Source organism: Rhinatrema bivittatum, chromosome 6 (assembly GCF_901001135.1).
Source record: "Rhinatrema bivittatum chromosome 6, aRhiBiv1.1, whole genome shotgun sequence".
Lineage (NCBI taxonomy): Eukaryota > Metazoa > Chordata > Amphibia > Gymnophiona > Rhinatrematidae > Rhinatrema > Rhinatrema bivittatum.
In genome coordinates, this window is record NC_042620.1 from 235,026,721 (window position 1) to 235,043,071 (window position 16,351).

At 40.0% G+C, this 16,351-nt stretch overlaps 1 protein-coding gene across 13 annotated transcripts in view; it reads left to right on the top strand.

Annotated features, from left to right (window-relative positions):
• Positions 1-16,351, top strand: part of ZNF185 (zinc finger protein 185 with LIM domain) — a 220,858-nt gene that overhangs the window by 55,434 nt on the left and 149,073 nt on the right. For all 13 annotated transcript variants that reach the window (XM_029606612.1, XM_029606614.1, XM_029606618.1 and 10 more), the window contains exons 5-7: positions 6,907-6,978; positions 13,606-13,686; positions 16,248-16,313. In XM_029606612.1, the coding sequence (XP_029462472.1) occupies positions 6,907-6,978; positions 13,606-13,686; positions 16,248-16,313 (219 nt within the window). The remainder of the gene's footprint in view (positions 1-6,906; positions 6,979-13,605; positions 13,687-16,247; positions 16,314-16,351) is intronic.

A 16,351-nucleotide genomic window follows, 5' to 3' on the forward strand; every position in this document is an offset into this window, starting at 1 on the left:
AGTTTGCATAGTGGGAGCGCATATATATGTTGAAGAGCGTGGATGAAAGAGAAGAGCCTTGTGGGACGCCTTGGGATAGTTTGATGGGTTTGGATTAGGTCTTGCCAATTTTAACTTTGTATTGTCTGTTCTCTAGGTATGAGATGAACCATTGCAGGGCAATGCCTGATATTCCAATTTCCATTAGTCAGTCGATGAGGAGTTTTGACTAATGGTATCGAAGGCTGCTGAGATGTCTAGCATAGCTAGAATGAAGGATTGTCTTTGTCTAGGCTTTTGAGTATGGAATCGGTGAAGGAGAATAATAGTGTTTCCGTGCTGAAGAATTTGCGGAAACTGAATTGGGAAGGGTGTAGTATATTGTATTTCTCTAGGTGATCCGTTGGTTGATTGTTTACTACTTTTTCTAGAATTTTTTGCGAGGAAGGGGAGGATGAATATGGGTCTGAAGTTGTTAAGCTCAGAGGTTATTAACTAAATTTTTGTGGAAGAATAAAGCATCTAGGATTGCCTTAAACAAATTGAAAGGTACTAAGCGATATGATAGAGGTGTTTAAAATCATGAGAGGTCTAGAACGGGTAGATGTGACTCGGCTATTTACTCTTTCAGATAATAGAAAGACTAGAGGGCACTCCATGAAGTTAGCATGTGGCACATTTAAAACTAATCAGAGAAAGTTCTTTTTTACTCAACACACAAACTCTAGAATTTGTTGCCAGAGGATGTGGTTAGTGCAGTTAGTATAGCTGTGTTTAAAAAAGGACTGGATAATTTCTTGGAGGAGAAGTCCATTACCTGCTATTAATTAAGTTGACTTAGAAAATAGCCACTGCTATTACTAGCAATGGTAACATGGAATAGACTTAGTTTTTGGGTACTTGCCAGGTTCTTATGGCCTGGATTGACCACTGTTGGAAACAGGATTCTGGGCTTGATGGACCCTTGGTCTGACCCAGTATGGCATGTTCTTATGTTCTTAAGTTCTTAAGGTAGATGGGGGTGTTAATTTTCCTGATTTTTATGCCTTCCATCAGGCTTTTCTATTACAACAAGGCTTTCCTCTTTTTACTTTAGATATCTCCCACATGGAACAACCCCGATGGGCCATTATAGAACGCTCTCTCATTTCTCCTTATCCTATCCATAGCTTCCCTGGCATGACACCTCTCCCCAGCTTAAAATCCAATCAGATATTAAGATCCTTGCATAGAGCTTTGAAGGAATTTGATGCACTCTGTCCTCCAGGTACTCCCCTGTGGAGGAATTCACAAATGACTCCTCTTTGGAACAACCCCTTGATTAAAATTGGTGACCACCCCCTCAACTGGGCTCATAGGCAAAGTAAAGGGATCTGGTTTATTTCTTCTATTAAACCAGCTGGTCACTTATTAGCGTTCAATCGAATGAGAGAGCGTTTCCACCTTTCACCCACTCAGTTTTATGCCTGGCTGCAACTGAAGCAACATACTATGCAAGAACATAAGAACATGCCAAACTGGGTCAGACCAAGGGTCCATTAAGCCCAGCATCCTATTTCCAACAGTGGCCAATCCAGGCCATAAGAACCTGGCAAGTACCCAAAAACTGAGTCTATTCCATGTTACCGTTGCTAGTAATAGCAGTGGCTATTTTCTAAGTCAACTTAATTAATAGCAGGTAATGGACTTCTCCTCCAAGAACTTACCCAATCCTTTTTTAAACACAGCTACACTAACTGCACTAACCACATCCTCTGGCAACAAATTCCAGAGTTTAATTGTGCATTGAGTGAAAGAGAACTTTCTCCGATTAGTTTTAAATGTGCCACATGCTAACTTCATGGAGTTCCCCCTAGTCTTTCTATTATCCGAAAGAGTAAATAACCGATTCACATCTACCCGTTCTAGACCTCTCATGATTTTAAACACCTCTATCATATCCCCCCTCAGCCGTTTCTTCTCCAAGCTGAAAAGTCCTAACCTCTTTAGTCTTTCATCATAGGAGAGCTGTTCTATTCCCCTTATCATTTTGGTAGCCCTTCTCTGCACCTTCTCCATCGCAATTATATCTTTTTTGAGATGCGGCGACCAGAATTGTACACAGTATTCAAGGTGCGGTCTCACCATGGAGTGATACAGAGGCATTATGACATTTTCTGTTTTATTCACCATTCCCTTTCTAATAATTCCCAACATTCTGTTTGCTTTTTTGACTGCCGCAGCACACTGAACTGACGATTTCAATGTGTTATCCACTATGACGCCTAACATTGTGTAACTAGAGCATGGGTTATTTTTCCCTATATGCATCACCTTGCACTTATCCACATTGAATTTCATCTGCCATTTTGATGCCCAATTTTCCAGTCTTACAAGGTCTTCCTGCAATTTATCACAATCTGCTTGTGATTTAACTACTCTGAACAATTTTGTATCATCTGCAAATTTGATTATCTCACTCGTCGTATTTCTTTCCAGATCATTTATAAATATATTGAACAGTAAGGGTCCCAATACAGATCCCTGAGGCACTCCACTGCCCACTCCCTTCCACTGAGAAAATTGTCCATTTAATCCTACTCTGTTTCCTGTCTTTTAGCCAGTTTGCAATCCACGAAAGGACATCACCACCTATCCCATGACTTTTTAATTTTCCTAGAAGCCTCTCATGAGGAACTTTGTCAAACGCCTTCTGAAAATCCAAGTACACTATATCTACTGGTTCACCTTTTATCCACATGTTTATTAACTACTTCAAAAAAGTGAAGCAGATTTGTGAGGCAAGACTTGCCTTGGGTAAAGCCATGCTGACTTTGTTCCATTAAACCATGTCTTTCTATATGTTCTGTGATTTTGATGTTTAGAACACTTTCCACTCTTTTTCCTGGCACTGAAGTCAGGCTAACTGGCCTGTAGTTTCCAGGATCGCCCCTGGAGCCCTTTTTAAATATTGGGGTTACATTAGCTATCCGCCAGTCTTCAGGTACAATGGATGATTTTAATGATAGCTTACAAATTTTTACTAATAGGTCTGAAATTTCATTTTTTAGTTCCTTCAGAACTCTGGGGTGTATACCATCTGGTCCAGGTGATTTACTGCTCTTCAGTTTGTCAATCAGGTCTACCACATCTTCTAGGTTCATCTTCTAGGTTCTTCAGTTTGTCAATCAGGTCTACCACATTTTCTAGGTTCATCTTCTAGGTTCACCGTGATTTGATTATCCTCATTGCTTCTTGATAAATTGCCTTACCTTCTTATGATATATTTAGAACATGGGCCTAAGGACCACCTGGCTTCCAGATTATATAAAATTATAAAGAGCTTCTCGCTGTGTCAGACTATTAAGAAATTATATCCCATCTGGTGCTCCGATATTAACATGACTCCTTCTGACAAGATGTAGGAGTATATATGGGCATCATCTATTCGCACATCGCTTTCAACTAGTATTATGCAAACCTCCTTTTTCATTATCCATAGGGCTATTTGGACCCCTTGGAAACTACATCGGGCCGGACTTCTTCCTACACACAATTGTTGGTCCTGCTCCTAAAGCTACTATAGATCATATGCTCTTTTCTTGACCTTTTGTATATACGTTTTGGCAACACATTTAGACCACGATTTCTTCTATATTGGCCCTTAAAATACCGATCTCCTATTCTATGATAATACTTAAAGGTGCCCATCCAGCCTTACAACTTCCCCTCCCTCATAGACGACTATTGGACTTCTTCCTAATTATTGCATTGCATAATATAATGTCGAATTGGAAAAGCAGTGAGCTGCTCTCTGAACATTTATGGTGGAACGCGGTGTGTTTATATAGTAAATATGAAAAAAACATGGCAATTAAATCCAATAGGCTTGCCCAATGGTTCCAGATGTGGAAAACTCTTGAAAACTATACTGTTTCATAATTCTGGTCTGAGCACATATTCTGGCCTCTGGTTTCTCGGTCTTTGCTTCATTAGGATCCTCTCCTCCTTTTTTCCTTCTCCTGTTTCCTATTCTCCTTTTCTCCTCCCTCTTTTCTTTCTTTTCCTCCTCTCTTCTCTCTCTTTTCTTTCTCTTCTTTTCTCCATCTCTTTTCTCTTCTTTTTTCTGCTCTTCTTTATTGGCACGATGATTACACTATGTGATATGGTTGATATAGATGTACTTTTTTGGTTCTCGCTTGTTTTTCCTGATGCAAAGATGTTTTATTTTTTCTCTGTAACTTTCGTGTTTGTTATATGAAAATTAATTTAAAAAATGTAAACAAAAAAACCCAGTATGATGACTTATTGTTTAAAGGTAGTAACCACCACACCAGCAAGTTACCCCCATGCACTGTTTTCTTCATTTCCATCCTCTAGCCTTTAGAGATCCACAGTGTTTATCTCATGCCCCTTTGAAATATTTCACTGTTTTTGTCTTCACCTCCTCCGAGAGGGCATTCCAGGCATCTACCACCCTCTCCTTGAAGAAATATTGCCTGACATTGGTTCTGAGCCATCTTTCCTGGAGTTTCATTATGTGACCCCTAAGTTCTACTTAGGGGTCACATAATGTTTGTCGATTGTGCATCATTAAAACATTTCAGGTATCTGAAGGTCTGTATCATATCCCCTCTGCAACTCCTCTCCTCCAGGGTATACATATTTAGGACCTTCAACCTCTCCTCATAAATCATTTGATGGAACCCCCCCACCATTTTTGTTGCTCTTCTCTGGACCGCCTCCATCCTGTCTCTGTCCCTTTTGAGATAAGTTCTCTAGAACTGAACACAATACTCCAGGTAAGGCCTCACCAAGGACTTTACAAGGGGATTATCACCTCTTTTTTTTTTTTACTGGTCAGTGGTTATTCCTCTATGCAGCCCAGAATTCTTTTGGCTTTAGCTATCATCTTGTCACATTGCTTCACCGTCTTCAGATCGCTAGACACTATCACCCCAAGGTAGAGATGTGAATCGGAACCAGAATCGGATCCGATTTCAGTTCCGATTCACATCTCTATAGATGTGAATCGGAACCAGAATCGGATCCGATTTCAGTTCCGATTCACATCTCTACCCCAAGGTCCCTCTCTTGCTCTGTGCACAACAGCTCTTTTGGATTACCACACAACAGATGCATGATTCTGCACTTCTTGGCATTGAATCCTAGTTGCCATTTCTTCAATCACTGCGCAAGCTTCCTTAAATCACATTTCATTCTCTCTACTCCTTCTGGCATGTTCACTTTGTTGCAGATCTTAGTATCATCTGCAAATAGACAAACTTTAACTTCTATCCTTTTTGCAATGTCGCTTACAAAGATATTGAACAGAACCATTCCCAACACCGATCCTTGCGGCACTCCACTTAACACTGTTCTCTCTTCAGAGTAGGTTCCATTTACCATCACACACTGTTTTCTTTCCGTCAACCAGTTTGTAATCCATGCCACCACCTTGGCGCCTGTCACCCGTGGATAAGTCATTGTCAATAAGTTAACAATTACCAAGAATGCCGCCGGCGGTCGGAGTCCGATCACAAAGGAGTTAGATATTGCTCTACCCATCTTCACATCAACTTCTGGACCACCAATTTATTCATTTTTAAAAAAAGAAAGGCTTCATCCTGAGAATCAATCACAGGTGTTTACACGCTGATGGTGTCTGCTCGGGTTTCTGCACAGATGTCTACGTAGTTTACTACATAGGGCCATGAGCACGTGTTACTGTGTGCATTATGGTGCATTTGTTTGTTGTGCATGGATTTTATACATGTATCTAATTAGCATACGTGGCCATTATTAAGAACATAAGAACATGCCATACTGGGTCAGACCAAGGGTCCATCAAGCCCAGCATCCTGTCTCCAACAATGGCCAATCCAGGTCATAAGAACCTGTGCTTCCACTAGTTTTTGCTACGCATGCCAAAAAAGCTGCGCAAAAAAAAAAGACATGGGTCTTATTACATCAGCTCATTTGTGCGCACAAAATTTATCTGGCTATGAAAAGATGACATTGGGGGCGTTCCAGGGACAGGGTTGAACATTAGCCTGTGAGCGCACCTATCAAACGCTGTCCAGCTGAATTTATCTGTGGAAGTTTATTCAGAAAAATAGTTGTCCTAAAGCTATGCACGTAACTTTATTCGGGTATATTCCGCAGCACACTTATCCAGGTAAATCCCCCTGAATAGTCAGAGACAGTTACACACATAACTTTTCAAAGATAATGTACCTGCTCATCAGCTCTCTGAATATTGATCTTAGAATTTTAAGTTTTAGCTGTTAAGTGGGTTGTTTGTTTCTCTTGAAGAAGTTCTCATGCTTTAGGGAGCATCTGTTTCATATGACAGAAATAAACTCCTGTAATTCCATTGCTCTACATTGTCTAACTACTTTATCATGTCAATTCAGTTTGCCATCATGTTAAAGTCTGCTGTTGTGCCTTATCTGTGGCACCTAGAAGCTTCTTTATTTGCTTTCTTTTTAATCTAAACTAATCCACTTGATTAAGTTGCTTTCTCTTTCACAGAATTATCACCATTCTGGTTTGTGTCGTTTTCAGCATTTATCCTCTAGTGATTCAATGTTTTATTTCAGGCATCAGGTTAACATTTATCCCTTGTGCTAAACTCTTCTTGGGCTAAAGTCTCTTCAGTGGCATTCCACTAAGAAGAGAGGGCAGTTGTGGAGAACAGTCAGACATCACTATGTGTAGAGATAACTTAGGAAGAATGGATCCTTTTTTAAAATGAGCACACATTTATATAATGACTTAATGAGTCACACTTGCAAGCTTGTTTTGGGTCACCATGAACTGCTATTTTCTTGTAAGTTGTTTTAACCTCTAGATCCACCTTAGAACATTTTTGCCTTTGTAGAATTCTATATGTGCTAATGCATTTCCCATAGCAATAAAAATTAATATTTTCTCTGCTTTCCCTAGGGACTCACCATTGGGATCATCCAAGGCTTACAACATCTCCTCTTCTCCTGGCAATAGGCCCAAAAGTAACAGGTAACATGGCCGCTCAGCACACCTAGTCTCTTAGTTTTGCTCATTTATTTTAATTTTAATAGCAATATTAGCAATTGAAATCCATGTGGCTCTAAACTTTTATTATTAATTGTTAATTAGTTTTATAAAGCATTAAGAGCTTGTAAAGTTCACATACAAAGTATAACAGATCAGTCAATTCAGATCCATGAGGGAAGTTACATAGTTTACAGGTGTATTAGGCAAAAAAGTTGTCATCCCTGAAAATCATGTTGTCTGTGTGATTTGCCTGTGTTAACTAGATTGCAAGCTCCAAAGAATAGAGATTGCCCATTATGGACCTGATATTCAGCGCCTTTTAGCTGACTAACTGCCTCAATTACTTAGGCTTTTCTTCCATTCTATGATTATAGGAAAATGAATCAGGCCCTAAGTTTGGACTTAGCTGGCTAAATGGCACCATTTGAAAACCCAGCTGTAGTCAGAGGCTGATATTTAGCCAGCTAAGGGCCTCATTTTTCCCATAGACACAGAATGGGGAAAAAGCCTTAGTAAATTAAGCCCTTAGCCAAATAAATGCCAGCATTATCTGGCTTAAACCTAAATTTATCATTTTGCAAGAGAGAGAGAGAGAGACTTTATAAGAGTTGCATATAAGTCAACTAATAACTCAAGGTGAGGTTCTGGTGGTGGTCTAGGATTTGGGGAGCAGTTTTACTTGGACAGTCAGACTTACGAACAGCCCAGTACACATCAGTGAAGATTTTATGTGATTTGGAGTGAGATGAGTACACAGAGATGAGATTTGTACAATGTGTTCTCGACCTAACTTGATAGCAGCTAGGCCCTAACGCGATTTGATAAATGACCCTGTTTGCTAGTTGGATAAGTGTAGAGCAGCTATTTAGTTGTCCTAAAGTTAGCCAGATAAACTGGTCCAGCTAACTTTATTCAGTGACGCAACCACGCTGCTGAATATCTTGGAAAAGTTAGCCAGATGAGTTTATCGGGCTAATGTAGGGCCTCATTAACAAAGCATTTTTCCCATAGACATAGGATGGAAGAAAAGCCTTAGTAAATCAAGCCCTTAGGTAGCCATGTAGCATCTTAGTATCAGTCAGTAGCTCTGTACAGAACTGCATACACCTAGTATGCACTATAAAAATGATGATGATAATATTAATAATAATTAATTTCAATCCTGCTTTGCTTTATTGTAACAGAAAGAACCTAAATACATCAGAGTTAGAAAGCCAGTACTAGATGGGAATTTCATGGTGTTATATAGTTGATTTTTCAACACTGTGATAAAATAAATCCTTCCATTTTCCCCTAGAGGCCTTCTCCATATTTACAGGATGTAAGGTAGTAAACATCTTGTTTACAATTAAGTTTACAGATGTGACCCTGGTCGCAAATGGTCAGTTTTTAAACTCTTCCTGTATAATACTTAAACTCTACATCCATTGACCATTGAGTTGTATGTGTCAGCATGCAAAGGTAAACTGAAGGTTGATTCCTTAAGAGCTGATAATGTCAGCTTTGCCCATGTATGAGTATATAAGGCGATGCAGTTAGTGTTGTTGAGATGGCATGTGCACAAGGGATAGACAACAGATCTGAGATTCCAGAACTGTCCAAGAAGATTATGTGAGTACTGCAGGCATGTACTGGGCTTGTGATGCAACTTTTTTCATGGAGGGAGAGATTTTAGTCATATGCTTCTAGGCTTGTGGCCTAGCTTCTTGACTATAGTAGTAAATTGAAATTGCTGTTCGAATGAACAGTACTAGTTTTGTCAGGAGATGAAGGGTTTCCTTTCGTGCCAAGTAGATTTTATTGCTGCTGTTCTTTTTATACCTGTCTGTAATATGAACTGTGGAGCCTGTGATTTGATTTTTGTTAAAGAAACTCTGCTTTTAGTTTTGGCAAGTGGAAACTGCCAATCTGGTTTGGACAGAGCTCTTTTCCAGGGTTTTGGTTCACCTGAGGTAATAATTATCTTTTGTCTGGTGTTCAGAGAAGCCACACTCTTAGGGGGCTATGTTAATCAGCCACAGAGAGATATTTCTCCATGTCCAGTAGAGAAATAATTTAGAAGCTTGATACTTTACATAACGACTCAATAACAACCTTTTCCAAGAACCCAGCAGCCAGAGAATGTGTTTGGACTTTTCCTTCATCAATAACTAGTTCCACTTTTTGGACCGCAAACAATACGGAGACAGCAAAAAATATATGTCCAACCATCAAAAAAGAAATAAGTACCTCAGCAAAATGCGAAGCACCTTGGTATAACCAGGAGCTAAAAAACATAAAATGCCTGTTAAGGCAAGCAGAAAAAACCTGGAGAAAAATCCCTACAAACCAATTATGTGACCGATACAGAACACTGCTCTACATATATACAACAAAGCCAAATGGAATTTCTACACTAAAAGAATTCATGACTACCAATGCAACCCGAGAGTCCTATTTGATTATGTCACTCAACTGACTCGGCCCATCAATAACGCCCCTCAAAAAGATAACACAACAATATCCAGTCAAAAATTTGCCCAATACCTTAAAAACAGAACATCCGAACTAAGTTCAAATAGCCCACCAATCAACCTTGAACCCCCTACACCATCATCCCTTACTACATCAAAATGGTCACAATTTGAGATCATTGCCTCCACCGAGATGGAAACTATTGTCCGGAAGATCAACCCAGTGGCATACCCACTCAGCCCCATTCCAACGAAAACCCTCAAACTAATCCTGAACTGCCTAGCAAGGCCCATCGCGGACATCATCAACCTTTCCCTCAAACAAGGTCTCCTCCCGGATTTCCTTAAAAGTGCCATGGTTAAACCTATTCTAAAGAAACCTCAACTGGATCCGACCATCCTGTCCAACTACTGACTCATCTCTAACCTGCCTTTCCTGGCCAAGGTCATCGAGAAAACAGTTAACCACCAACTTTCAGAATTCCTAGAAAACCAAAATATACTTGTTCCTGTTCAACACGATTTCAAGAAATTTCACAGCACTGAATCACTACTACTCACCCTCACAGATATAATACTTCGAGGGTTTGACAAAGGTATTTCCTTCCTCCTAATACTTCTTGATATTTCTGCTGCATTTGACATTGTCAACCATGAGATCTTAATTCACAGACTAAGAGAAATTGGTCTCAATGGCACCATCCTCCAATGGTTTCAATCATTCTTCTCTAACAGATCCTTTAAGGTAACCTACAATAGTACAACATCAGAACTAATACCCCTCTCACAGGGAGTCCCACAAGGCTCATCCCTATCCCCTGCCCTCTTCAATGTTTATATGCTGCCATATGCAACTATTTGGGCAAAGCAAGCCTGTCCTATTTCCTATATGCTGATGATGTACAGATTCTGCTTCCCATCAGAGATAGCATCAATAATACACTAAGCCGATGGGAAACATACCTTACTGATATGAAATGTATCCTCACCCAAATGGCACTCACGCTCAACCAGAGCAAAACGGCAGTTCTTCACCTTTCCAGCAAAACTTCAACACCCCCCACTAACCCTACAACATCGCTCAAATATAAATCGTTCACAATGGTTAGAGTCCTCGGAGTCACCTTGGACAAGGAATTACATTTTAAATATCATATCAACACACTGATAAAAGAAGGTTTCTACAAACTACAAATCCTTAAGAAACTCCAACCCCTGCTACATCCTCCAGATTACCGGACAGTACTACAATCCCTCCTCTTCGCCAAGTTAGATTACTGCAACACCCTCCTAATAGGCCTGCCTGCTACCACCCTCAAGCCTCTCTAGCTCCTTCAGAATGCAGCCACAAGATCACTAACAAATAGCAAAAAAAACAGATCACATCACGCCCCTACTCAAACAACTCTACTGGCTACCCGTCCCATTCAGATCTCAATATAAGATCCTCATGCTCATCCACAAAGCAATCCACAATGACAAGGCCAGATGGTTACAAGGACCACTGCACCCCTGCAACCCTACAAGGAACCTCCGCTCAACCAACACAGGTTTACTTACAACTCCCTCCATTAAGGAAATTCATCAAGTCTCCACAAGAGAACATGCTGCATCAATAGCAGGCCCCCACATCTGGAACAACCTCCCAGCTCCTCTCAGAACTGACCCCTCTACACCTTCCTTCAGAAAGAATCTCAAAACTTGGCTCTTTTAGAAAGCATTCCCTCCAGAAAATTAATCCCTGGCTCCCTGTCCCCCCTCCCTCCCACCCAGCTCCCCCCCCCCCCCCACACACTTTTTGTTACCCTCCCTTGGCACAGCCAGTTCCCCCCCTCTCTGCCATTGTACATAGTAAGTTAAAGTCAGAACATATTTACAAAAAAAGTTACCAAATACCAACACAACCCGAAGATGCTCTTCAACAAAGCAAAAAGCTTAACAAAATCCTCTCAAGACGATCAAACACTTTCATCATCGAAGATTAAACTGCAATGACTTCGCCAACTTCTTTAATGAAAAAATCAAATTACTCATAAAAAAACAACCTAAACAATGAATCTCAAGACCAGAAATTACTGAACATTCAATCAAAAACCTGGTCCAACTTTGAAACAGCATCTTCCTTAGAAATCCAAATGTGCATTAAAAAAATGAACCCAACTAAACACCCCATTGACGCCATTCCCATCACAACAATAAAAAATCTCGATCCATCAATTACCAAAACACTAACTAAAATTGTAAACCTTTCCCCTCACTGAAGGAAACTACCCAAAATGCCTAAAATCAGCTATCATTAAACCCATTCTAAAAAAGAATAATCTAGATCCAGAAAATCCACTGAACTACAGACCCATATCAAACCTCCCATTCATTGCCAAAATCATTGAGAAAATTGTCCACACTCAACTCACTGACCATCTAGATGATAATAACATCCTCCTACCTTCTCAATTTGGCTTCAGAAAGCAACTTAACACAGAAACACTACTACTTGCTATGAATGATTTCGTACTCAAAGGATTCAAAAAAGGCCAAAGTTACCTTCTAATCCTGCTCAACCTATCGGCAGCATTTGATACTGTAAACCACTCTATACTGATTAATCGTCTATCTGAAATTGGTACTAACAAAACAACCCTTCAATGGTTCTCCTCTTACTTGTCACAAAGATCCTACCAAGTACTACGTAATGATTCCCTATCAAAGAAAATCAACTTAGACACTGGAGTTCCCCAAGAATCCGCCCTTTCAGCAACACTCTTTAACATATATCTTCTCCCACTATGCCACTTCCTTGCAAATCTGAATCTAACCAACTTCATCTATGCTGATGATATTCAAATATTAATTCCAATAAAAAATTGATTGAAGAAACATACAAATTAACTGCCAATTACCTAATCAGCATTAAGGAAATACTAGCCAACATAAAACTCATCCTCAACTGTGACAAAACTGAAATAATATTACTTGACAGAAAGAACAACTCTCTGCAAACACCGCCACTCAATCTCATAGAACAAAATTCAATCTTATCTCCAATAACCATGCCCGCAACCTCGGAGTAATAATCAACAAAGAACTTTCATTCAAAAATCATATATCAGCAAAAATCAAAGACGGTTATCATAAACTACTCACACTTCGTCATCTAAAACCTTTTCTCCCAAATAATGACTTCAGAACAGTCCTACAATTATAATTTTCTCCAATATAGACTACTGCAACTCTCTACTTCTCAACTTACCTCTAAACACCATTCGCCCTCTCCAGATCCTGCAGGATGCAGCTGCAAGAATCCTCACAGGAGCCAAAAAGCATGACCACATCACCCCAACCCTTATTTCACTTCATTGGCTACCAATAAAATACAGGATTGAATATAAGGTCCTTTCTATCCTACATAAAATTATATATGAAGAACAAGAAAATTGGCTAAGCCCCTACATACATCTACATACCCCAAGTAGAAACCTGAGGTCAGCAAATAAAGGACTCCTAAAAACACCACCAATGCACTCAAATCAACTCACCTCTACCCAAAATAGAGCAATCTCCCTTGGTAGCCCAAAACTTTGGAACTCCCTCCCGACTAAGCTAAGAATTCAAGAAAACCTAAAAACCTTTAAAAAAGAGTTAAAAACTTGGATGTTCAACAAAGCATACCAATCTACCCAAAGGATCATCTAAACATCACCACTCTCCAATACAACCTCATGACTAATTGAAATTCATCACATCTATGCTTTTCGTAAATAAGAAAGAACTCATAAACTGAACGTAATCATTACTTATGTTACCTCCTAAGCCTAATAACAGTTTGTACTTTACAACTCTTGTTAACCCCCCATTTCCCTATAACCTATTTTGTAAACTGTTATGATGGCGTTATTTTGACTTTTCCAAATGACGGTATATAAAACGCATTAAATAAATAAATAAATAAATACTGTTAGAAAAGTTATTATGTAAAGCAAGTTTTCTTTATATTTACTTGGTTAATCTGTTATACTGTATCATGTCATCAAAAGGCTTGCCTTTAGACATCCTGTTGTATGTAAACCAGTGTGATATTTCGAATCGAATATCGGTATAGAAAAATAAATACATACCCTAAGCTAACATTACATGCATATTCTCCATTTTCCTCTAGAGAGCCATTCTGGAATACTGAAGACTCTGACAGACTTTCTTTATCACCACCCAGTGCACCCACTCTTCTCAAGGGTAGCAGGTAACACTTAGTTACTCTGGAATTAGATTTTATGGGGGTTTCAGATCAAAAGGGACTGGCAGGCCAAATTGCCACCTTCTCACATTGGCATTGTCGTACCATGAGCAGTCTGTGGCTGGCCATGGAATAGACCCACGCTATACTCTGGCTTGTCTTTCAACTGTATTAATAAACAGCAGAAAAACAGATCTACTTACCGTAGTAGTTCTTTAAAAAAAGAAAAACAACAATGTAGTTTACTCCTGGGGGAATTCTGTGCACAAAAACTTAAAATTCTGCAAAATCCTGCATACATTATATTGGTCAAAATAGCACAATATACATGACAGTCTTTAAGTAATTAATTTAAAATATAATACAGAAGAAAGTTTTTACTTAAGGATGCAGAGTTTGAGCAGAATTTCCCTAGAAGTTCACTGTAAGAGTGTCTCTTCCACCCTCTCTCCCTATTCCCCTGGCCACTCTCTTTTCACTTTGCCCTCTCAGGCCCCAAATCCTCCACCTGCCACTCTCTCTCTCCCCTCCCCTCTAGATTCAATACCTTCCACTATCTCCACTCCCAGAATTGAACCCCTCTCTCTCAGTACTGCCCCTCACACAGGCTCCCTCTCTCTCTCTCTCACTCACTCACACACACACACAGAGGCATGGAATGCATGGCAAAAATTACATAAGAACATAAGGCTTGCCATACTGGGTCATGCCAAGGGTCTATCAGGCCCAGTCCATCAAGTTGCTTATCTTCTTGGAATTTATCTACTACTTGGGGTCCTGCCAGGTACTTGTGACCTGGCTTGGCCACTGTTGGAAACAGGATGCTGGGCATGATGGACCCTTGGTCTGACCCAGCATGGCATGTTCTTATGTTCTTAGATAATTTGTGCCATGCATACCACCAAATTGTTTAGTGTTATTGGAAATGCTCATGCAAATGCTTAATTTGTAATTTAACATGCGTTCATGCATTAACAAAGCATAATATAAAGGTGCCTCTGAAGTGGCATACAGGAGAAAACACCAGAACACCTTAAGGGACTGGCTCCAGAGATCTGGTCCAGTCCACTTTATACCCGATTGAGCAGGGAATCCTGGTCCTGGGCAGTGATCCCCTAGGAAAGAAGTATAAGTAGCCAGGCCCAGGAGAAAAGAGGAGGCCTCTGGGAAGAAAAGGAACTTAATTAAGGCCCAGATTGCAAAGCTGCAAACTACATTGCTGTTTTTCTTGTTTAAAGAACTGCTACGGTAAGTAGAGCTGTTTTTCTGTTGTTAACTAATGAGCTGCGTTGCATGCAAAACCATTCAAAGCAGTTCATTAGTATTAAAATGGCTTAACACTATCCATGATAAGCCTTGAAAACTTACCTACAAGTTCCCATACAGCTAAGCCCAAGGCATTCCCCTCCTCCAACATATATCTCCCCCAACCCCGAAGATTTCCCTCCCTCAAGCAGAAAACTCGCACACTGTCACTAAGCCCCACCCCCTGTCTATAAACCTCAATCCCCCCACCAAGAATTCCTAAAAAGACAACCTCCCCATGCACAAACCCTCCCACCCCTAGAACCCTCTTCTTTCCCAAGCCTCACTCTTTAGGGCAGTCTCAGGTCTCCAGGAGCAGGAACGATACCCATTTGCTCCTATTCCACCCATGCAGTCTATCAACATTGTGTCGGCTGATCCAAGGCTTCCCTTTTTGCCATACATGAAGAGAAAAGGAGAGCCTCGGGTCAGCCAGTGCCATTTTGAATTTTGATGTTGGCATGGCAGGAGGGCATAGCTCCTGCCCCTGAAGACCTGAGACTGTACTGGGAAAAGGGGTGTCGGGAGGTACTTTAAGAGGTATGGGATGGCATTCATAATTTTAGTAGGGGTGGGTTTATGGAAAGTTCTGCTTGTGGGGTGTATAGGGGAATCTCCAGGGTAGGATGTGCTGGATGAGGAGGAATATTCAGGTTCAGCTGCCCCTATCTCCATGGTGGGCTGGGTGCCCACTAATAGGCATTAGTATGACCAATATCACGCCTATATTTCCATGCTGGTAATGTACCTCCATGGAAAGGAACATAAGAACATTACTGCAATCACAGGATTCACAAAGGGCTTAATGCCCTTTAGTAAATTCCACATAACTGGAGAAGCTGAAGTATGTTAAAGTGCATTAACACACTTTAATAAATAGGCCCCATTCTGAGCCCCTTCTGAGCAGGACTACAAATCCCATAATTCAGTGGGATGAAAGTTATACAGCCAGGTCTAGCATAGTATTATCTGGAGTTATCTGGTAACTTTAGTTAACCTGGAATTTTTTTAGGGATGTGTGCATTCACTTTTTTTTTCTAGTTTTATTGTGACTAGTACTTGCTAATTTTTTTAATGCACACAAAATGGAAATTAGTATACACTAAAAAGACACAAAAGGAAAAAGTAATGAAAATAGAAAAAAAAACTAAACTAAAAACCTTTTAGCTGCACATTGACATCCCTATAGTTTTAATATGAATTTCCAAACATTTTGTGGCTGTATAATTATCTTGTTAATAATATCTCACAACTTTTCCTAGGGATTCACTGGCTAAATCTATTGAGAATGATACGGCAACTCCATCACCTCCTGGTCCACAAAACAAGTAACTGGATCTTTATTCCTTTTTGTTTTTCTTACCTT